This window comes from Haliotis cracherodii, unplaced genomic scaffold (genome assembly GCF_022045235.1).
Source record: "Haliotis cracherodii isolate W230 unplaced genomic scaffold, xgHalCrac1.p SCAF_43, whole genome shotgun sequence".
Taxonomy (NCBI): domain Eukaryota; kingdom Metazoa; phylum Mollusca; class Gastropoda; order Lepetellida; family Haliotidae; genus Haliotis; species Haliotis cracherodii.
Genome location: NW_027266301.1, coordinates 294,412 through 319,878, shown reverse-complemented (window position 1 = coordinate 319,878; position 25,467 = coordinate 294,412). Strand labels below are relative to the sequence as shown.

The 25,467-nt window shown below is 42.0% G+C and overlaps 1 protein-coding gene across 1 annotated transcript; it reads left to right on the top strand.

Moving 5' to 3' along the window:
* Positions 1 to 774: 774 nt before the first annotated feature.
* LOC139441713 (uncharacterized) lies at positions 775 to 23,991 on the top strand. The gene is made up of 12 exons (XM_071222508.1): positions 775 to 856; positions 6,874 to 7,185; positions 7,891 to 8,033; positions 9,204 to 9,623; positions 10,009 to 10,110; positions 10,280 to 10,282; positions 10,412 to 10,622; positions 14,957 to 15,274; positions 18,290 to 18,601; positions 19,976 to 20,263; positions 23,245 to 23,520; positions 23,711 to 23,991. Exons 1-12 carry the CDS (start codon positions 775 to 777, stop codon positions 23,989 to 23,991), a joined length of 2,748 nt encoding a protein of 915 aa, XP_071078609.1.
* The last annotated feature ends 1,476 nt before the right edge of the window (positions 23,992 to 25,467 follow it).

The following is a 25,467-nucleotide window of genomic DNA, read 5'->3' as shown; positions in this document are numbered from 1 at the left end:
TGTTACACAAGTGGTACGAAACAGGAGCTCGGGTATTATGCAATAAGTGGTACGAAACTGGAGCCCAAGTATTCCGACACGAATGGTGCGAAACAGGGGCCAAGGAATTGCGTCACAAGTGGTACGAAACAGGAGCCTTAATACTGCTGTTCAAGGGGTACGAAACAGGGGCCCAGGTATTCCGACACGAGTGGCACGAAACAGGAGCCCTGGTGTTGCGACACCAGTTGTACGAAACAGGAGGCCAGATATTCCGGTACAAGTGGTAAAAAAAAGCCCAGGGTTTGTGCCATAAGTGGTTCGAAATAGGTGCCCAGGTATTCCGACACGAGTGGTTCGAAACAGGGCCCAAGGGATTGTGCCATAAGTAGTTCCAAATAGGACCCCAGGTATTGTGACTCGAATGGGAGGAAACAGGGGCCTAAATATTGCTGTTCAAGTGGTAAGAAACGGGGCCAAGGTATTGCGACACAAGCGGTACGAAACTGTGGCCCTGACATTGTGCCATAGGTGGTTCGAAACAGGAGCCCAGATATTGCGACACGAGTGGTATGAAACAGGAGCCCATTTATTGTGCCACAAGTCGTACGAAACAGGAGCCCAGGTATTGTGGCAGGAGAGGTTCGACAAGGGAGCCCAGCTATTGCGACGGAAATGGCACGAAACAGGGGCACAGCTATTGCGACACAAGTGGTACGAAGCAGGAGCCCAGGTATTGCAATACAAGTGGTGTGAAACAGGGGCCCTGGTATTGTGCAATAAGTGGTTCGAAACATGAGCCCTGGTATTCCGACTCGAGTGGCACGAAACAGGAGCCCTGGTATTCCGACACGAGTGGCACGAAACGGAGGCCAAGGTATTGCGATACAAGCGGTACGAAACAGCGGCGCCGGTATTGCGATACAAGTGGTACAAAAATGTAGCCCTGGTATTGACACACAGGTGGTACAAAACAGGGGCCCTGGTATTGCGCCATAAGTGGTACGAAACAGGAGCCCAGGTTTTGCGCGATAAGTTGTACGAAAAAAGAGCCATGTTATTCCGACACGAGTGGCACGAAACAGGGCCCCAGGGTTTGTGCCATAAGTGGTTCGAAATAGGAGCCCAGGTATTGCGCCATACGTGGCACGAAACGGGGGTCCTGGTATTAAGATACAAATGGTACAAAACAGTGGCCCTGGTATTGCTACACAAGTCGTATGAAGCAGGAGTCCGGGTATTGCGACATACGTTTAACAAAACAGGAGGCCAAGTATTGCTACACACGTTGTACGAAAATGGAGCCCTGGTAATGCGATACAAATGGTTCGATACAGGAGCCCTGGTATTGACTCACAAGTGGTACGAAACAGGGGCCCAGGTATTCCAACACGAGTGGTACGAAACATTTGCTCTGGTATTGCGACACAAGTGTTACAAAACAGGATCCCTGCTATTGACACATAAGTAGTACGAAAGAGGGGCCCAGATATTGTGCCATAAGTGGATCGAAACAGGACCCCAGGTATTGCGACACAACTGGTATGAAACATGAGGTTAGGTATTGCGACACGAGTGGTATGAAACAGGAGCCCAGGTATTTTACCACAAGTGGTATGAAACAGGGGCCAAAATATTGTGGCAGGAGTGGTACGAGACAGGAGTCCAGCTATTGCGACACAAGTTCTAGGAAACAGGAGCTCAGCTATTGCCACGGGAATGGCACGAAACAGGGGCCAAGGTATTGTACCACAAGTTCTACGAAACAGAAGCCAAGCTATTGTGACACAAGTGGCACGAAACAGGAGCCCATCTATTGCGACACAAGTGGTACGAAGCAGGAGCCCAGGTATTGTGCCACAAGTTCTACGAAACATTAGCCCAGCTATTGCGAAATAAGTGGTACGAAACAGAAGGCCAGCTATTGCGACACAAGTGATACGAAGCAGGAGCCCAGGTATTGTGCCATAAGTAGTTCGAATGAGGGGCTCTGGTATTGATACACAAGTGGTACGAAACATTAGTCCAGGTATTGCGACACACATGTTACGAAAGAGGAGCCCTGGTATTGATACACAAGTGGTACAAAAGAATAGCCAAGTTATTGTGCAATAAGTGGTACGAAACATGATCAAAGGTATTGCACCACAAGGGGAGAGCCCTAGTATTGTGTATAATAATAATAAATGGATATTGTTTTGCTTATTTGTTTGTTTGTTGTTGAACGCCGCACTCAGTAATATTCCAGCTATATTACGGCGGTCTGTAAATAATCGAGTCTGGATCAGACAATCCAATCGATCCATCGATCCACGAAATTGGGATATGATGACATGCATGAACCAAGTCAGCGAGCCTGACCACCCGACCCCGTTAGTCGCTTCATACGACAAGCTGAGTCGCCTAGTAGGGCAAGCATAGGTTGCTGAAGACCTATTATAGGGTATTTGTTATGCGCCACAGCCCATCCGTTCACGCATGCTAAAAGCGCTAATACCATTATTACCCCGGTCAGTGGAACAGTGTGCACCAGATTTTCTTTCTCAGATCCCTAGGAAGTATGCAACCCGAGCTGCCTAACAGTCACTTAACCTCATCCTTCCGGGTAGCCAGTCATTGCTAGATTAACAGAGGCATACTTTGAACAAAGACACTTGGCTAAGGAGACACCACATGTGCTACAAGTGCTACATGTGCTTCAGTGTGGGGCAGGACCGTAGGCCTAGAAACTCTAAAATCAAGCTGCCGAACCCGTCCATGACTCTCCATTAGACTCTCCGTGACTCTCGGTGACCAACGTTGCTCAACTTCGCCTGATTTGTGACCTGCGCGCTGTACACAGGGCCACCTGGCACATAGATACAGGTCTGGTTTGTTCCTTGAATTTCCCATACGCCACACATTGTTCTTGATTGAGAGTTGTAGGAAATAGATGTGTGGCGTATTGGATATAAGCAATACTTAGAAACAATGTGCCAGACTGGTAGTTACGTGCAGATAACATCTCTAGGTCAATGTGCTCTGCATGAAGTATTTATATACTACATATGATCTGTGGATATGGCCTGCGCACTTATTTATATCTCGGTGTAGTTCTGACCTACATATTGTCTCGGCTACCCGGAAGTAAAATACCACTTGAGTACGTACACTTCAGGTTACAACGTCGTGTATGTGAGAGTGTAAGACTGTCAATGTTGCAGCCACAATGTTTACCTATGGATATCTCAAATACATTTCACTCCTGATCCTGGTGAATGTCGGACAGTTTCGTTATACAGGTAAGGGAACACTGGGACGCCTGTTCACGTCTGTCTGTGTTATAGTGATAGCATGTATACATTACAGCCGATAAATGAGGGCGATAGGTCTGATATTTACGTTTACTACTTCGGTGAAACATGATGTGCTCCACTGGTGCGGCGCTGACAGACCAGGGATTGTAATAGGAAACCCGAAATCACAAAAAAGATTCGTAAAGGCACTACTGACATGGTGGCATACATCGTAACTATCGTCGTAAAAGTAGTGTGGTCAATGTAATACAGCTCCGACGCTCATACAGTTTGGCCTTCACTCGATGAATATTCATTATCAAATGAACTCACAAAGGGAAAGACAATTCTTAAATTTGTGTGTGTGTGCGTGTGTTTGTGTGTATACATGTGTATATGTGTGTTTTTTTGTGTGTGTGCTTGTGTGTGTATGTGCATGTATGTGTATGTGTGTGTATTTGTGTGTTTTTGCATATGCACGTGCGTGTTTGTGTGTATATGTGTGTTTGTGTGTGTCTGTGTGCGTGTCTGTGTATGTGTATGTATATGTAGGTATGTGTGTGTTTGTGTGTATATGTTTGTTTTTGTGTATATGTGTGTATATATGTGTGTGTTTGTATGTATATATGTGTGTATCTGTTTGTGAGATTGTGTGTATGTGTGTGTGTCTATGTGTATTTGTGTATGTTTCTGTATGTTTGTGTTTCTGTATGTTCATGTATGTGTTTATGTGTGTATGTGTGTATGTGTTTGTGAGTTTGAGTTTGTGTATGTCTGTGTGTATGTGTTATTGTCTGTGTTCATGTATGTGTTTATGTGTGTGCGTTTGTGTGTATGTGTGTGTGTGTGTGTGTTTGTATGTGTATGCCTGTATGAATTAGTGTTGTACATGTATGTGTGTGTGTTTGTATGTGTATGTGTATGCCTGTGTGTCTGTGTGTATGTGTATGTCTGTGTGCATGTGTATGCATGTGTGTGTTTGTGTGTGTTTGTGCATGTATGTGTGTGTATCGTTGTTATTGTGTGTATGTGTATGTGTTTGTTCGTGTGTTTATGTGTATGCATGTGTGTATGGGCGTGTATGTTTGTGTTGTGTGCATGTGTGTGCATGTATGTATGTGTGTATAAATGTGCGTGTGCATGTGTGTGTTTGTATGTATATCTTTGTATTTACGTGTGTGAGATTGTGTGTGTATATGTGTGTGTGTGTGTGCATGTGTATCTGTGTGTGTTTCTGTATGTGTGTGTATGTGTATGGTCATGTAACGTTTTATGTGTGTGTGTTTATGTGTTTGTGTGTTTGTGAGTGTGTGTTTCTGTGTATGTGTATGCCTGTGTGTATGTGTGTGTTTGTTTCTGTGTATGTGTATGTCCTTCTGTATGTTTTGTTTGTGCGTGTCCATGTATGTGTGTATGTGTGTGTATGGACATATGTGTGTATTGTGTGTAATTGAATGTCTTTGTGTGGGTATGTGTGTATATATGCGTGTGTTTGTGTATATATGTGTGTGTTTGTATATATATGTATGTGTGTGTGTTTGTGTGTATATGTTTGTTTTTGTGTGTGTATGTTTGTGTTTGTTCGTGTGTGTATGTGTATGCATGTGTGTATGTGAGCGCGTTTGTGTGTATATGTGCATGTGTGTGTGTATGTGTGTACATGTATGTATTTGTGTGTGTTTCTGTATGTGTGTGTTTCTGTATCTTTCTGTGTTCATGTGCGTGTGTTTGTGAGTGTGTGTTTGTGTGTGTGTATGTATCTGTATTGCCGTGTGTATGTGTGTTTGTGTGTGTATGTGTATATCTGTGTGTATGTGTATTTTGTGTGTTCAAGTATGTTTGTATGTGTGTTTGTGTGTGTATGTGCATGTGTGTATTGTGTGCAATTAAATGTCTTTGTGTATATGTGTGTATGTTTGCATATATGTGTGTGTATATGTGTGTGTATATGTGCATGTGTGTGTGTATGTGTGTACATGTATGTATTTGTGTGTGTTTCTGTATGTGTGTGTTTCTGTATGTTTCTGTGTTCATGTGCGTGTGTTTGTGAGTGTGTGTTTGTGTGTGTTTATGTATCTGTATTGCCGTGTGTATGTGTGTTTGTGTGTGTATGTGCATGTGTGTATTGTGTGTAATTAAATGTCTTTGTTTATATGTATGTATGTTTGCATATATGTGTGTGTATATGTGTGTTTGTATGTGTATGTGTATGTATGTGTGTATATGTATGTTTGTGTTCATGTGTAAGTGTTTGTTCGTGTGTGTATGTGTATGCATGTGTGTACGTGCGTCTGTGTTTGTGTGTGTATGTGTGTGTTTTTATGTATGTATGTGTGTGCATGTGTGTTTGTATGTATATCTGTGTGTATTTGTGTGTGTCACATTTTGTGAGTATGTGTGTATTTCTCTATGTGTGTGTTTCTGTATGTTTATGTATGTGTTTATGTGTGTTTGTGTGTTTGTGTGTGTGTGTGTTTATGTGCATGTGTAAATGTATGTCTGTGTGTTTGTGTGTAAATATATATGTGTTTATGTGTGTTTGTGTCTGTGTGTTTGTGTGTGCATATGTGTTTATGTGTGTTTGTGTGTTTGTGTGTGTGTGTGTTTATGTGCATGTGTATATGTATGTCTGTGTGTTTGTGTGTAAATATGTATGTGTTTATGTGTGTTTGTGTCTGTGTGTATGTGTGTGTGTTTGTGTGTGTATGTGTTTGTCTGTGTGTATGTGTATGTTCGTGTTTCGTGTGTAATTTAATGTTTTTGTGTGTATGTATGTGTGTGTTTGTATGTGTATGTGTGTGAATGTGTGTGTTTATGTGTGTGTATGTTTGTGTGTATGTGTGTGTTTGTGTGTTTTGTCTTTTTCACACAGATACACTGCCTCACTAGGATACCGTATTCTGACTCTGAGCCGACCAGTCCTTGTTTTATCCTTTTAATTCTGGCCGTTTCCGGACAGGCGCTATATCAACTTGATCACGGAGGCGGTCCTTGATATTGCAAGTTTACCAAGTTTGATGTTGGTACCATCTAAGGCGCTACAATTCGCTGTGCAGAATTATGTCGTTTGAGCACCCAAGAAACCTATGATCGAGGATTAGAAACCTGGTTCGCCCCTATTTGGTTCCTAGGTTTGTCAGCACTATATCAGTGCTCGTGGGTAAACGTCCGAGACTTGCATCACTTCGGGTTTTCCTATCATGATAAGCTGACACACCGTGAAATAATGTTCAAGGCGGTGTTAAACCAAACGTCTGTTTGTCTGTTTGTATAAATACATTACTACACACTCGTCCCCGTAAGATATCGTTTTTATTACTCGTGTATTTCCAGTGTTTCGTTCGTTAGAAACGTTTTGAAACAAACACTAGCTGTAAGAAAACTGCATCTAACGGGGACTCATCTAGAAATTTATATATACATTATACACGATTGTATACATTCTATTCCACCCTCATAAATATCTATATGACATAATCTCAAGGTGATCAATTCACAATCAGTGTATCGTTCAAGAGAGTGAATATTCACAAATGCTCAAATTGTTGTGAGAGAAAACAACTTGTGAACAAAATAATACCTAGTGAAGATACAATTTACGTGTATTACACTGTTTCAGAATCAGCTCCTGTTCTTGCCACCAACAGACGTGTTCCTGTGGAAGGCGTCAGTTTCAGCATCACCTGTACACTAGATGCGGCTCTCAGTAGAACAACTCGCTTCCATAAGGATGAAAGTCTTATCATGGGAGGCTGCACATCATCAGGCAGCTGTGGGACACCTGTCTCAGGATACTCTGTGCGTCTGGACAGTACATCCAGGATCCTGACTCTTGACATCGCATCACCAGATTCCACCAGAGACAGCGGGACATGGACATGTAGTGTTGGTACAACAGTGTCAAATAACATCACGCTGTCACAGGTCGCAGGTGGGTTATATGTGTTTTAATCACGTGGTGATCAATGGAAACAAATCAAATTATGCACACATTTGGAACTAATTTGAAAATAAATCTAATTGGAGATCCGACAACGCGTCATAACTTATAGGAAAGTTAAAGTTCATGTGAGGTGAACACCCAAATGAAAACATATTTGAGAACGGCAAATATTTCTAAGCTATAAAGTCCCTAATGTAACTGTTAAAAAATACACTGTTACCCTCACCTACCCGCCATCCAAACCTTGATTTATTTTGGTTTTTTTCCAGTCATGGATATCACACAAATCACTTACAAGTCAGCAACTTTACCGACGTAAAGTAAAAATCAACAGAAAAACAATTTTCCCACATCAAATGGGCACACAACATGAAATAATTGGGTTACTGGTCATAACGGTGTTAAACTCACCTCAGTCCTGCGCTCAGTTCTACGAGTCCTTGTCAATAGAACAGATGTACAAAACCTCACAAATATTTACATTGTTATAACATACATGTCGCCTTGAATGTTTATATTTAATAATAAGTGTTTTAGATAAGATAACAGTTTGAAAGTTCTAGTCAGATGGTGAAGTACTCAGATCGGCCGTAAAGTGTGGTCCTGTGTTGATATCTTATCTCGATTGGCTGGACTGTGTAGACGTGTACATGTCTACATCAGAATCCTAATTGTATCATTGCTTCTTACCAGCTGTCCTGGACTGGAGCTCTGTGACATTCTCTCAAAAACTGACTTCTCTCCCGTCCTCCGTTACCCCACAGAACACCATCTCCGTCAAAGTGACCACCCCATGTGCTGCCCCTGCCGCCGTCATCACATGGAGATACCAACAGGTTGGGCACTCTATGTTCATATTGATGGCTTCACTAATCTTGCATGATTGGTTTCATTAACATAGTGTAATACCATGTATATGGTCCTTTCATCTTAAGCTCACCGTGACATCGTTCATGCCTGTTTCTGCTTTGGGCCCGTCCGCCAATAATAAACTTTCTTCTCCTCATCGACTTAACATATCAACATCATTTTCACATAACATGATTTACATATATCTAGCCACAACGAATTAAACCACTGAATCATTGACAAAATATATTTGACCCTCACCGCAGCTCAGTTCATGTAAACTAGTAGTCTTTAAGCTAAGCTCTTATCCTTCTGAGAACCGCGATAGCTTGAGATCTGTCATGACCTCCTCCTCAACTTTCCTCCTCTCCAACTTACCTCTAACCGCACCCCCCTCTCCTCACCTCTTATCCCTCCTACACACCCCTCAATCCCTCCCCCTCGCCAATCATCACCTCCTCCTCACTTTTCGTCCCCTCCTCCTCACCTTTCCTCCTCTCCTAGCATCACCTCCTCCTCACCTCTCACCTCACCTCTAACCCCTCCTCACTTTTCTCCCCTCAAGACCCCTCACCTCTCAGCCCCTCCTAGCTCCTCCCCCTCCGCACTTCTCTCCCCCTCCTCCTCACCTCTCATCTCCCCCTCCCTTCTCGCCCTTCTGCATCACCTCCTCTTCACCTCTCACCCCACCCTCCTCGCATCATGCTCACTCCTCCTCACCTCTCACCCTCTCCTCTTCACATCACACCTCTCCTCCTCATCTTTCCTCACCCCCTCCTCACCTATCATCCCCTCCTCCTGCTGACCTCTCACCTCCTCTCTTCACCTATCATCCCCTCCTCACCTCTAATCCCCTCTTCCTCACTCTCATTACTTCCTCCTCACATCTCACATCTCCTCGTCACCTATCATTCACTCCTTTTCCTCTCTCCTCCTCCCCTCCTCACCTCTAACCCTCCTATTCACCTCTCATCTTCTCCTCACCTCTCATTCCCCCTCCTCACCTCTTATCCCTCCCCCTGTACATCTCAATTCCTCTTCCTGACCTCTCACCCACTCTTCCTCCCTTCTCGGCCACTCATCCTCACCTCTGTTCACCTCCTCTACACCTCTCATCCCCTCCTCATCACCTCTCATCCCCTACTCATCACCTCTAGCCCCTCGTTACCGCTCACCCACTGCTCAACACTTATCTCCTCCTCACCATTCATCCTGTTCTCTTCACCTCTCATCTCTCACCCCTCTTCCACAACTCTCACCTCTCCTCGTCATCTACCATCACCTTCTCCACACCTTTCTTCACCTCCTCATCACCTCTCATCCCCTACTCATCACCTGTCGTCCTCCTCACCTCTCACCCACTGCTCCCCACCTCTCACCCCTCATCTCCTCATCTATCACCCCCTCTCCTCATCTCCTCCTCACATCTTATCACCTCCTCCTCACCTCTCTTCCTGTACACCTCAACCCTAAACCTCCCCTCACTTCTCACCCCTCATCTACACCTCTCACCTCCCCCCCCTCCCCAACCATCACCTCCTCCTCACCTTTCTTCACCTCCTCCTCACCTCTCATCAGTACATCTTCCTCCCAGGGTTCATGTCCATCAGGCCAGGTCCAGACAACCAACACTCTGTCTCTACCAGGAAACACAGCCAGTTTCTCTATATACTATTTCGTGTTTACAGGGCGTGAGTGGCGTCCCTCCCAGCAGTACATCTTCCTCCCAGGGATCATGTCCATCAGGCCAGGTCCACACAACCAACACTCTGTCTCTACCAGGAAACACAGCCAGTTTCTCTATATACTATTTCGTGTTTACAGGGCGTGAGTGGCGTCCCTCCCAGCAATATATCTTCCTCCCAGGGATCCTGTCTAGCAGGCCAGGTCCTGACAACCAACACTCTGTCTCTCTTCTAGGAAACACAGCCAGTCTCTGTAACTACTGTTTTGTGTTTCAAGGGTGTGAGTGGCGTCCCTCCCAGCAATACATCTTCCTCCCAGGGATCATGTCCATCAGGCCAGGTCCAGACAACCAACACACTGTCTCTTCCAGGAAACACAGTCAGTCTCTGTAACTACTGTTTTGTGTTTCAAGGGTGTGAGTGGCGTCCCTCCCAGCAATACATCTTCCTCCCAGGGATCATGTCCATCAGGCCAGGTCCAGACAACCAACACTCCGTCTCTACCAGGAACACAGCCAGTCTCTCTAACTACTGTTTTGTGTTTACAGGATGTGAGTGGCGTCCCTCCCAGCAGTACATCTTCCTCCCAGGGATCATGTCCATCAGGCCAGGTCCAGACAACCAACACTCTTTACCAGGAAACACAGCCAGTCTCTGTAACTACTGTTTTGTGTTTACAGGGTGTGAGTGGCGTCCCTCCCAGCAGTACATCTTCCTCCCAGGGATCATGTCCATCAGGCCAGGTCCAGACAACCAACACTCTGTCTCTACCAGGAAACACAGCCAGTCTCTACAACAGACAGGTGTCTCTCACTGTCAGTGTGGAACACGACTCCTTTGACCCGCCCACGTACACAAAGTCTGTCACGTCAAACACCATACAGTTCCCTGGTGAGTATCGCATGTGTTAAGTGTGTATCTACACTACTTCAACTGCAACATAGATTATAAGTAACAGAATGGCCCTTCATTGGTTTGAAAATTATTAAGTAGTTACACATTATTAAATAGTTACGGATACGATCACGTTATATTTGGGTAATGTTTTGGAATTAATATGAAGGCAAAGACATTTTATTTTGTGTGTGATCAGCCTGAATGTTTTAATATACCGCGTCCAGTTAGTAGATATATTAGTGCATTAGATTCACAATACAGTGAACGGCGACATACAAGCAATGGTTTTGACGTAACTGCAAACAAGTAATTGGGGTGTCCTCATTTCCCCCGAGCACATTGCTGAAAAGGTTTGGAATGTTCATAATTTGCTTGAATGATTGTGAAATCACATGTTTCAAAAAGCAGTAGGATGCCAGTTCAATATTTAACGACCGATTAACCTCGGTAGAAATTCCACATGGGGCCCAATCCCCAAGACATGTTAGTGTATTTCAGGCATCGTTTAGATGTAAATAGATGATAGTAAGAACACAAATGATTGAATATGTTTAACACCACAATCACTGTCATAAATCAGGTAGACCTATTTTCAAAATAAGCATATCTTTGTTCTGTTTTATTTTAAGGTAAGACGGAGATTAGAACAGAGAGTTTTTGTCTACATTTAATTGACATGCGACTCGAATATGTGCTATAAGATACGTATGGAATCCTGGAAGGGACATTGTCGCGTTGACGCCCTTACAAAAACGAGCAAAACGTGTCAGCACTAACCAAAGCGCCATTTTTGCCACTTGTTGCGTTGTCGCGTTGTTACGTTGTCGCGCTTAGAATTAAAAATGTGTTTTATTTTACGAATGGGCGACAGCGACAACGCGACATTTGCCAAGGTCAAAAGATGTGGCATTGTCGCCCCTCCTAAAATACGTGGAAAAGAAGCTAAAATGCGCGATATCGCGACAGTGCGACAGTGCGACAGTGCGACAATGCGACAGTGCGAGCTATTCATAATGACTCATTGTCGGCTGTCTCCCTTTAGGATTAATGGTGCGCATGTATGGTAAGTAAAGTAAACTGCGCTTGCGCAGAAATGGTTATTCTTCTTTACAAATCTCCAGTGGTCTTTTGTTAACTCCGATAGTTCTAAAACCGAAGTACCAATGGCAATGTGAGTTACTTGTTTCTAAATTAATACAAATCTTTCATTGTTACTATAGAAATTATATATTATATTGTTATTGTTGGTGTCGTTGTATTTAAATAAACCAAACGTGGTTTCACAGCAAGAAACTGTCTCCGGCAGTTTGAATTTTTTATTTGACCCTTATTAAGCTAATCACTTTATCACTTTGTGTAGTTTGCTGTCACTCCACATCTCTATCATAACAAATAAGTTGAATTGGATTAGTTTTATAATACTTAGTGTCAAGACAAATGTTACATTTATCAACAAATCTTTCCACCTATGTTTTAACCGTGGAGCCTATTGTCTTCAATGTGAACAAATCAGACTAAAATATTCCCCTAAAATCAAAACCAAACGTTTTGTCTGTAACACACATTTACTGCACATTTGCACATTTGATGAGTGATGACATATTGCAAACAGGACACCAGTACACACGTGTCGAATACGAAGTCAAATCATGGAAATGACAAATGTCAACGTAATGGGAACATAGTATCTTGTATGTCCACCATTACACACAGCGAGTTGATAAAAGTGGAAAACCTCCTCGGCATGCCACAGACCTGTTCCACTTTTATCAACACGTGTTGATATATTTGATATCAAAAGACACTCGGGGGAGATTCTCAATATCGTGTATGTCCACCATTACCGTCAAGTACTGCCTCTTCAAGTACTTCTGCCCAGGGACTAAGCGAGAGTACTGATCACACGTTCGTCCTGAAGTGCATGTACAACAGCTTCTGTGTTTCATGATGACTTTGTGTACCCGGTGATCCAACTCTAGAGGGCCACGGGTGGACATGTACATTGTGCTTCATTAGGAATGTGCATAGGAATTATATGTGATGCACGTGTTGTTCATAATGGGAACAACGTGCGGTGTCATCACAGTAGTGTAGGGCTGTTAAGTTGCCTTGCTCTTGCACCAGGTTTATTATACCAGTGTTGACGACACCCTCCACATCATTATTCTGCTAACCTCCAGTGTGCAGTTGGCGGCAAAATGATCATGGCTCCCGTTCCCCATTGCTTCTAAGACCTCACTCTGCGTTCTTGACACCACTGACATCTCATTTGGCGATGTTGTTGCATAAAGGCACCTTTGACCGGTAGTCTGGTTTAAGACTTGCCCAACGAAGGCGGATCCTCGCTGCCTCGTCCTTCACAGTTCCAGAATTATTGCCGAATAGGATGCTGTTGTTAATGAAGAAGCTATAGGACGCGTTCCACGGCAGCCATTATAACATGGGGTCGGTTAAGCCTGGGTATCTCTGTTGGTACTAGAGTAAAGATATGGAGCCATACTTCACATAAAGTTTACATTTATATTTATATCAGTATCACCTATATGTTTCTCTTTTGTGACTATATCTGTCTTGATCGCTCAGCTTTCATTACGATTAAAGACTTGTCACAAACAAGATTACTTTAACGACCTTAGAAACAGTATATATTCCAAACGGTGGGCAATAGTGCTATCTTCTTGAAAGACAAAACACTACTACTGGCGCCAGTATGTTGTCTCAGTAGTACTCTCCAGTGACCCTTCCATGGACGATATGCAGTGTCATTCGGGCCGTCAAATCCATCCCAGCCCATATCATTACAGACCCAACCCCAAATCCGTCACGTTGCCTTACGTTTACGTTCGTATGACGCCGCTTAGGACGCCTCCGGACACGTAGATCTGTTAATATGGGCTCATCTGAAATAATAACACGATATCATTGTTGATTCGCCTGGTGTCTGGATTAAATGTGTCTATTTGTTAAGGTAGCACAACATGTTTACGGCGAGCATGGAGATTATATTTCTAATCGTCTTGTAAGTAACTTTAAATCCGGTGGTCTTGGTGTTTGTGCTCGATCTCTTAAAGACTGGTTTCTGATTATTGACCCTGGACTTGTATAGTTGACCTAGGGCGCCCTATTCTGTAACATTTTGTGATTGCAAAAACATGTTCCAAAGTCTGAAAGTCACCGACTTAGACACGATGACCATATTAGCTACATCTTGTTGAGTTCTTCAAGTTTGAAACTTTTAGACAATACGTTGTAGACAATACTATAGTGCTCACCACTTGCAATAGAATCACGAAATATTTCGGTGAATAATTAGTAAAGATAGTTGCATGTGTTCTAAACCGTATGAAGTGAAAACAAGCCATTTCGCCGAAAAGGAATATGACTTACAGGAATGACAACAATTGCAAAATGCGCTTTTCAAGAAATGTCCATTATGGTACCAATAAACATTATCACGTGATTACAATCATGTGAGAATCGTCAACCAGGTGACTGCGAGCGGTTATATTTGGCAGTGAACATGGTCAACAGCACTTTAATTCTACACTTACAGGTTGTTTTCTTTCAGTTCCTGCCAGTAATGCCGGTCCACAGTTGCAACACACAGACCGCAGCAATGTATAATATGATATTAATTATTGGTCTGTACTGTAGTATGAAAACATTATGTCTCTCGGTATTCTATCACATGATGTACATGGGCCTGTGGCATGCATACATACGTTGACCAAAGACTTCTAAGGACTTGTTGCTGACACATTATGCAAAATGACCAATTGTGCTGACACACTTACATATAAAAAATAACAAAGGCAAAGTTCAATTCAGTTCAATTAATAGGATTAAGAGCAAGTTCACATTCAGCCAATCAAATCAAATAATTCATTCGACACAAAAGAGCACATGCGAACACTTACTTAGTTTTGACATCATAATGTCGTGATGTCGCATTGTGGCGTTGTCACGCATATATTAATTACTGCTTTTTTTAACAAAGTGCGACAACACAACAATGTGACAATGCGACATTTCACCAATACAAAGATATGAAACAATTTCAAAAGCAACGATGACAGATTTGGTTTATAGTAAACCACATTGCCATTTGTATTTCGGGTTTAGAACCAGTGGAGCGAACAAAAAACCACTTGAGTTTTGAAAAGAAATGTAGCCATTTCTGTGTATGCGTAGATTAGTTCACTTGCTACACATGCGCATCATTAATCAAAACCAAATCAGATATCATGAATTACAACTGAAACATATTACAGTGATACAAAAGATACCACCACAAAGACACAGAGATCAAGTCAAACTTGTTGTTACAGTTCCGGTAACTTCTGTGACACTGACAAACATCAGCTCTGATAATGAGGAGATAGGACAAGCAGTGGGTCAATCCTTGACCTTGACCTGTGTGACCTCAGCTAGTTTCCCTACATCTACTGTGACCTGGGTGACCTTGCCATCAGGAACGACTCCTACAGTCAGCACAGAGACGACATCTGGTGTCCTGGTGAAGACAACAAGCTCTGTCACATTCACAGTCAGTAAGACTGACCAGGGGAGGAGCATTCACTGTCAGGCTGAAAACATCAACGGTCAGACATCCCCGCAGTCTAATAGAGCCACACTGGAGGTTTGGTGTAAGTAGACAGTCCGACAGAGCCACACTGGAGGTTTGGTGTAAGTAGACATAGTCAAACACAGAGACACTTGGGGTTTGGTGTAAGTAGACATAGTCTAACAGAGCCACACTGGAGGGTTGGTGTAAGTAGACCCAGTCTAACAGAGCCACACTGGAGGTTTGGTGTAAGTAGACCCAGTCTAACAGAGCCACACTGGAGGTTTGGTGTAAGTAGACCCGGTCTAACAGAGCCACACTGGAGGTTTGATGTAAGTAGACATAGTCCAACATAGCCAGACTTGAGGTTTGGTATAGTAGACATAGTCTAACAGAGCCACACTGGAGGTTTGGTGTAAGTAGACCCAGTCAAACAGAGTCAAACAAGGACTATTTGAACACATATTAAACTCTACCTGGCATTGTCTGAGCTTCTGGCAGAAAGTCAAGCATGGTACATTAGAAATGTGGAAGACAGAGATATAAGGGTACCATTCCTCAAAACAGATTGTTGTTTGTTTCAGCAAATTTCTATGATCATCCCTGCCATAATATTCAAAATATTTCCGAACTGTGTAACAAAATATAAAATAGAACTTATACTATAGATAACCTCATACATGTAAGTCCAATTCCTACTTTGCTGTAAATGTTCTTTATGTGAAAGTCAAGCCCCATGGCCCGTCCAAAGACAGAAATACTACCCAAGTCTTTGTATATAGAATAATGTATATATTATTACACACACCTTCATGCTAACTGCAAATTGGATGACCATAAAGTAACGTGCACAAAACATCTTAGTATGAAATTCAACACGATATTTTAATGACATTACATCCTGTGTCAGATCAGAATTATTTGAGTAAGGCTTAAAGATCTCATTTCTGAGATTGTATACACAAATACTTAAGCACTGTGCTTTTCAAAGCAGAGGTCGAAAATAACCTGTTTTCAACTCTCGGTTAATTTAGACTAAAGGCCAAAATGACAGTTACAACCAATAGGGGTTTGTTGAAAATGTAAGCAAAGTGTTAGGGACCGACCATGTTATATTTTAGTCTGGGCCTGGGATTTTCTAAACCAAATGCTCGATAAAATGCTTGAAAAAAAGGATTGTGTTTCTGACTGTTAATAAAAAAGAAATTGTCAGCCACCAAAAATACATTGTTGCAATCTGTTTGCCCCCAAAATAACGTTTAGGCTGACAGTCGAGTATTACATATTTAGCTGAAAGAAATAGCTAGACTCCATACAAAGTCCCGTGTACTGACTCCGAGTCGAGAAGCCCTTGTTTTATCCAATTATTCACTGGTGGTATGACACGGCGGGGATCGAAGCACCGGCTTGCGATCTCTGGGCAGGATGTATTCACTAGACCATGAAGGCGGTATATAGCTTGGATATTGCTCAATGCCGCGAAAACGTCACTCACTCACTCACTCACTCATGAACATTCTATAACGCTAGTTCCAAAAGCCTTTCCGAGCACCAACATATTTGCGCAGCATTTAAAGTGAATAATACTTCGACATCAAGGGACTAAAACAAGGACCGGTCGGCTCAGAGTCAGTACACTGTGTCTGAGTAGGGTATTCATGTTAAACTGTGGGCCAGCACTATAAATCGGTCCGGACTATCATAAGCAGCCACACACACACACACACACACACACACACACACACACACACACACACACACACACACACACACACACACACACACACACACACACACACACACACACACACACACACACACACACACACACACACACACACACACACACACACACACACACACACACACACTCGCACACGCACACGCACACGCACACACATACACACACTTCGCTATACAAGTGCAATGATCTTGGATGCGTCGTTAAAGCCCATTTCACCTCACCTCATCTGAAGTGGATGAAACATCATATCTAGGGCAGAAATGCTTTAATACAAAGAGACCCAGCAACAATGAAGTTCTTAAGTTACTCTCCGAAGATCCTCTCATATAATATGATAAGTGCGTAATTACTACATTTATATGACCGCCGGTAATCTACATGGTGCAAAGGGTGGGTAGTGAGAGCTCACAGCTATGAAACGATGAAGGTATAAATAAGTGCAAATTTAGTGAACAGTCATGAATCGGATCATGCAAACGAGACGAATGTCTCCACACTCAGACGGTGGAAGAAACAGTGAAACTGTAGGAAGCGCGTGATTGTTTTGTCTGGCTTGCTCTCACCATGACTTACACCTCCAAGCAATGCGGCCTTATCACCGTAGTCAAATACGACCGACAAGAAGGCATAATTACAGTCCACCATGTCATATTTTCCTGTATTTGTCTAAATTTCCATTTGATATGTTGTGTATGGTGAAGAAACAAGGCTACTAATCATTTTGAATCAAATAATAATCCAGGAGGTTCACTGAGTGCGGGAACGAAGTGCGTCTTAAATGTCAATTATTTCATGAACAGCATGTTAGAGAGCAAACTACTCCGTGTGCTTTCATCTTAAGTATCATATAAAAGGAATACAGTCACCAGATGAGAATTCTTCACAGAACACTTCCGGCAAAAAGTTGCTGTGTACATGTATGTATTAATAGAAACGCTCTTTAAAGTGAGTGAGTGAGTTGGGTTTACCGCTGCTTTTAACAGTATTCCAGTTATATCACGGCGTGTCAGCTTAATGTGGAAGGAAAGCCCGAAGTGATGTAGGGCTTAGACGTTTACCACTTCGGTGAAACTCCCACAAGTGAAACACTTGGCCAGTGCGTACACAAGAGACATAGAAGCATATATTATTCTCTGTTGTATACGAGAGTGTAACGAGAGTGCAACTGCATTTTACCATTCCGAATGGTAATTACTGGTGATACTAAGCCTTTGGTGCCTTGTAACTACTGTGTAAAAATAAAAATAATCATACCAACAGTTCTACAATGTAAATAATCTTTCAGAAACCCTTACATCAACATATACACATTCAGTCAATACAGGCATGATAATTCTACATTCTTGTCATCAGACGGACCTGACACAAACCAGGTGAGAGTAACAAAACCAGCAAACACCGTCGTGGCAGAGGACCGTGACTTGACATTGACATGTGAGACCTTGACCTCTGTGTCTCCTGGAGTGACCTTCACATGGGACTACAGTGATGGGTCTGGCATAACAGGAGGAAGTACAGGATCTGTGACAGGATCAGCAAGTACCAAGTGGTCTCAGACTCGGACATTCCGTCCTGTCAGGAGCAAGACAGATGTCAGGTGCAGTGTGAGAAACACCAGGACAGCAGTGGTGGTCACCAAGACCCTGTCACTCGGGGATGTCAAGTGTAAGTTGGTTTACAGCACATTTAGTTCTTGCACCGATACACATGTATTTGTGTTTATATGCTCAATATGGTTATATTCCTCAACCACAGACGTCAGTCGGGGATGTCAAGTGTAAGTTGATTTACATCACGTCCAATCTTGTTCTTTACCAATATCTCCATGTGTTTGTGTGAATATGCTTTAATATGTTTCTTCAACCACAGACATGTTAAGCCAGTAAACCAAATAGACAGGGGTTAGAGTATATGAGGCGAAGTCGTGCCATGGAATATTAAATGAAGTAAAGTATATTGTAGATCAAACGTATTATTCATTACTCATTCGAAATTGTGCTTTGATATTCTGAGCGAGTGGGTGATTGAGTTGGTTTTAACACCGCTTTTAACAGTATCACAGTTATATCGCGCCGTGTCATCTTAATGTGGAAGGATGGCCCGAAGTGAAGCACATCTCAGACATTTACCCACTTCAGTGAAACCCGCGAGCACAGTTAGGGTGCTGGGAGACCTAGAAACATAATCGGGGCGAACCGGGATTCGAACCAACAATCATAGGTTTCTGGCGTGCCCAAGGGACGGCGAATCCGACGAATCACGGCTCCTACGAGCCCCCCTTGACATTCTGAGTCTAGAACAGTTCAACAAACAACATTCTATCATTCACGGCACACCGGTTATGACAAAACTGACAATGCATGCTCATCCTCTTCAAACTTCGATAACTACCAAACAGTGATATGAAACTATTGATAGCAAAGTGGCTTTGCGACGAACAGCTTAATTTCATGTTTATTTGGTTAGAAACGTAATTGTTTTAATGTCAGATATCCACTACAGATTCTACAGACCCACCTCCAGGCCGTCCTACAGTCCAGGATGTCCCCTCTGTGATGTATATATAAACTTACCTGATGCTCGTCTTTTGATTCTACAGACCCACCTCCAGGCCGTCCTACAGTCCAGGATTTCACCTCTGTGATGTGTATATAAACTTACCTGATGCTCGTCTTTTGATTCTACAGACCCACCTCCAGGCTGCCCTACACTCCAGGATTTCCCCTCTGTGATGTATATATAAACTTACCTGATGCTCGTCTTTTGATTCTACAGACCCACCTCCAGGCTGCCCTACAGTCCAGGATTTCCCCTCTGTGATGTATATATAAACTTACATGATGCTCGTCTTTTGATTCTACAGACCCACCTCCAGGCCGTCCTACAGTCCAGGATTTCACCTCTGTGATGTAGATATAAACTTACATGAAGATCGTCTTTTGATTCTACAGACCCACCTCCAGGCCGTCCTACAGTCCAGGATGTCCCCTCTGTGATGTATATATAAACTTACATGATGCTCGTCTTTTGATTCTACAGACCCACCTCCAGGCCGCCCTACAGTCGAGGATTTCCACTCTGTGATGTATGCTGGAGTCCAGAAGACCATCAGCTGCACAGTGACAGGAGGCAATCCACTGGCTGACATCACGTGGTCATGTTACAACACCAGCAACACAGGCAGTGAGTCCAGCAGAGAGGGAACCAAGACGTCCTCACTCACCTTCCTGGTCACTAAACACCAGAACTCCAGACAGTGTCAGTGTGGAGCATCGTGGATGTATGGAGGATACAATGAGACTGTGACACAGACGTTGACTGTCTATTGTGAGTATTGTGGTAGATAGAGAGACGAGTCATGTCATTTGATTTCATTATATTTTTTATCTTTGAAGCTAGAAGTTGTTTGAATGATCAATAAAATGTAATTATAAATAAGTCGACAAAACCCTTTACTTATTCACGAATATCTGTCGACTGTTATGAGCAAGTGTTTTTGAGCATATCCCACTCAACCGTTCGAACCCCAAAACACATGTTATGTTAACGTCTGTGTTTAAAAACACGAGTTGTAATACAAACGGTATCTAACATGGGAAGAGTGTAGTAATTTAAATATTGCTTACATAAAATGTGCATATTATCGAAATTCAACGTTGAAACAGCTGCTTTTGTCAGTATAAAGGTGGTGTATTTATACAACATTCGGAAATGATGATTCGACCATACTGTTCCCTCCAGGAACACACTGGCAAGACAGCGTGCAGATACCGTATGAGGTTTTCTAAGAGATCGATGATAAAAGAGGATAAGATGCCGATTCAAAAACCATGTTGATAATAGCATGTATATAGACAGGCAATAACATCTGCATTCAACGGAAAATCTGGCTTCAAACTCGGTTCAATGTTGATAAAAGTGAGACAAGTCCGCACGATGATCGCATGTGATGTCATACACGTCAGCAGATGGTTTCTCTGCTGTGATCTGTAAGCTGCACCATCTGTTCCGAATGCTATTCACGACACGAGATTGCATCCTTTGACATGAGGCCGACATTTCTAGTGATTGTTCACTTGGTCCAAGGGGCGCTACCCTCAAGTTCAAGGTCGTGAGGAGACGCGGCGATGAATGCTGTGATGCCCTTTCGACATACTACTTTGTTTATTAGCGATGTTATGGACCTCTATAATGCCACGATGCTTGCATTACTATAAGGTGTATACTCTGTCTATTTGTTTCGCGAGTTCTGCGATAGATCATAGGCGACAGCAAAGTCAAAGTCAAAGACATTAACTGTATCAAAGGCCATCGGCCCATATACAAGTTCAGATAAATACAGTGCGTGAGAATTTACAGATTGGGAGATACAACAAAAATTACACAAATATAACATTCATTTAACAATCGGTGATAATCATGAGGACTTTCTAGGGTGAGGTAATTAAAATTATGAATTTCCACTCAACATGTTATTTCGTAGTTCCATCCCATGTTTTACAAATAAAGACAGTTTAAACATTACATCGGCATCATTCGATGACAAAATAGAAACAAACGCTATTCTACTCGTCTTAGATAAGAAACATTCTGGTATATATTTCGTACGTAGTTCTGCATAATAAGGACATTCAAAGGTAAAACGTGTTTCGTCTTCTATAGCAGAGTTACAGAATGGACAAATTCTGTGTATTCTTTCAAGTGATATATTCCGTCCAAAATAAATCATAAGTTTTGACAAGCCAAGTCTGTATTTAATATATACATTTCTTAGGTGACTATTTGTTAAAACTGATAGATATTTTTCTGGCTCTAATAGAGTCTTAAATGTTCTGTACAAATCATAACGTGAACTGTTTTCCAAGTTGCATTGCCACCCTTGATAGAACATATTTATTGCTATTTTACGAAAATCATTTAGAAATAAGTGTTGATCACCAGCAGATTGGTTAAGCCATATATACCCATATCCATGTGAGAATAATAGTGTCCTTATATGCGATACCCATGTAACCTTACCGATATTATCTAAATGAAAGAGCATGTTATAAGCTTTTTTCGGAAGCCGATGTTCTGGCACACGGATGATATTAAACCAATATTTCAAACACTTTATTTGCGAATTAATGTAAAGTGGGTATCTTCCACATTCTCCATATTTCATATTATTTGGTGTTGCTATTCCAACGCGAAGAAATTTTTTACATGCCAGTAGGTGAATTCTTTCTAGACATTCATATCTTCGGTAACCCCACACTTCAGATCCATACAATAAAATTTGCTGTATTTGAGTATCAAATAATTTAAAAAATACTTTTGGTGTAATAACTCCAAGTTTATGTGAAACAGACATTATATTAAGTAAAGCTCGTTTCCCTCGCAGTAATAAGTCAGATACACATTTGTCCATATTCAGTGTTGAATTAAACATTATGCCGAGATACTTATAACCATTAACTACATTAGTTTCTTGTCCATTTAAGTACCATCTTTCCTTAAAATGTAAAGGACCCCCTTTTCTGAATACTATAATTTCTGTCTTATCTAAATTTACAGATAAATTTCATTCCTTAGTATATTTATCTAATACATTCAACTGATTCTGTAGACCAATAACAGTGTCAGATAGTAAAATAACATCATCTGCAAAAAGGAGCATAAGAAGTTCAAGGATGTCAGGATACATCTGTATACCATGCTTGCCGTTACTTGAGATTTCATAATATTATTCCCTAATGAAAAAACGAAAATACCAGAGGACTCAATATACATCCCTGACAGCAAAAACATAGACTTGACATATTCAAGTAAATTATGTCAACAACACAATTTTCAGATGCATGCGTAGTTGTTTTGGGCAACATAGTAGTGTCTATCGGGCGAAGAGGCGTTGCTGAGGCCCCAAAACTGTACACAACGTGTAATAAAATGCTTTTTTAAGGTGAACAATTTACTTGTCTTTGCATGTGCTTTCGCCGGGTAAAACCGTTGGTGCAGGATACGCTCACATTTTTGCGAACACCAGATACCATCTCTATTTGATAGTGTATCATAAACACATGGATTTTGCAGATATATATTTTGTATATGGAAAGGGTTTTGTCGCTTTTATTGTTATTAAAAGGGGGATCTCTTCCCTGGTGAGTAAAGAAATTAAGTACAATATCTGAATGATTCAGTCTTGGGGTAATCTAGACCTATGTGAATGACCATCTGATGACTAAAATTAGTCCCTTCTGTACGTAATGTTATCACAATAATATACATGTACACCTGTCAGTGTTTCACACTGTATGTGTATATTACAGATCCACCTGACAAACCCACCACAACCAACCCTGGTACTCTATGTGAAGGAAAGTCCACATCACTGACCTGTTCCTCGTCCCCTGACCATGGCAACCCTCCGGCCACCTTCTACTGGACCAAGAACAACGCAGCAGTCCACACAGGCAGCTCCTACACGTTCTCTCCAGTGAAGGCTGACAACGGAGCTGACATCAGATGTGCTGCTGGTAACAACTACACTGACAGAGCCGGATCCTCACGTCCACAATCAGATGCCAGGCTGCTCAGTGTATACTGTAAGTATATTGACTTTAAGTTGGAAACATAACTTCTATTGTGGATTGTCATCTCTTAATGTCATACGTAGTTTTTATGTAGGTGGAGAATGGTCAAAATGAAATATGCTTCATACATTGTAAATTCATTAATTTTATCATTCATACTAGTAGAACCGATTCTATGGGAAAACTACAATTAACCCTCCAGATGTTGGCGTACCAACACTAACTCCGGCTGCCACACAGACCAGGAAAGAAGGACAGAGCTTGTCTCTCACGTGTGCAGCTGATGGTAATCCTGACAACACTGTCATCTCCTGGAACTTCAATGATTCCCCAATACTAGGAAGCAGTGTGATGAAAGCTGACCTGAACAGATCTGATGACGGGGAGTACGGCTGTACTGGGAGAGTCAACACAGGCAGTGTGTGTCCTGGTGGTAGTCTACAGGGGAGATCTACTGTCAGGGTCATTGTTAACTGTGAGTAACGATGTGTCTGTGTATATCACATTAGTTAAAGCAACATAGATGTCTGCAGGGGAGGTCTACTGTCAGGGTGATTGTTAACTGTGAGTACAGATAGTGTCTGTGTATATCACATTAGTTAAAGCAACATAGATGTCTGCAGGGGAGGTCTACTGTCAGAGTCATTGTTAACTGTGAGTAACTATAGTGTCTGTGTATATCACATTAGTTAAAGCAACACAGATGTCTACAGGAGAGGTCTACTGTCAGGGTGATTATTAAGTGGGAGTACAGATAGTGTGTTAACTGAGAGTACAGATAGTGTATGTGTATATTACATCAGCTAAAGCAATACAGATGTCTGCACGGGCGACCTAATGTCTACGGATCATTCCCCACTCAGGCAATCATGTAAAACAATGATTGTAATGTTGTAATTGTATTTCCTTCAGAACACAGACCATTCACCCATACACATTAACAATAGTAAACGTGCTCACGTGTAATACAAACAGACACTTATTAATTCACGCTTATAACCTTTTAAAACCTCATTACATCAAACTATGGGCATTCCCCTAATAAATTATAAGAAAAGCATAAGAAAACAAGATGCGATCAACAGCATAATCCAATGTTGAATTTAACAGAACAGCATAACTTACAACGGTCTAGATATTGAATTAATTCCCAAAACATCCTTTTACGTAGTTTGTGAAATTTTATTTCACGATTTACCAGCGGAATAATGCCCCGTGACGTCAGCCTAGTAACAAGGCTGCTGGGATCATTGAGTATTCATAATCTCATCACATGGATCTGTCATCTCTTCGCGCAAATGTAATTAAATAAGCCCGGTGATGATGAGAGTTTTCAATATTCTCAGTGAAACTGGTACCGGCAGTACATAAACACGCACTTAGGTATTAAACAATGTATTAGACCAGGGCATAGGATACCAGCGTATTGTTATATGAGTGGTATCTTCAACGTGTCGGTAATAAGTACAGATATCTATTAATGAGTCTGTCTGCATATACAGTGGAGACTGACAGAGAAACATAGTGTCGGGGTCACTGTTAACTGTGTCAATCAAGTAAACCAATGATTGTAACTTTGTGATGGTTTTTGCTATTATATCATTTAACACACGAACATACATACACACAAACACACATATACATAGCTACATATATACATATATATCAATATAAATAATCAATATTGATATATATCAAAATGTTGTGACAGTCTGCAGTTGTTCTCCCCCAGATGCTCCTGACATTACCTTCAGCCCTGTGAACATCACAGAGGGACAGCCACTGACGTTGAAGTGTCAAGCTAGAGGTCGTCCTGCCTCATACATCTTCGGTAGTTTCATTCAGTACTGGGGAAATACATCAGTTGACAGCCGAGCTGGAACACCGAGTGGAGGTGACTGCACATGGAGTGTTGGTGCTGCCAACTACCTGGATACAGGAGTGTATGGGTGTAGAGTG

Excerpts from the sequence above, each read along its gene's own strand:
- LOC139441713 (XM_071222508.1), top strand. The coding sequence starts at position 775 with ATGAGCCCTGGTATTCCGACTCGAGTGGCACGAAACAGGAGCCCTGGT. Across the intron at positions 9,624-10,008 it reads CTCCTCCTCACCTCTCATCA|GGTGTGAGTGGCGTCCCTCC; the intron begins GTACATCTTCCT and ends TTGTGTTTCAAG. Across the intron at positions 20,264-23,244 it reads ACAGACGTTGACTGTCTATT|ATCCACCTGACAAACCCACC; the intron begins GTGAGTATTGTG and ends TGTATATTACAG.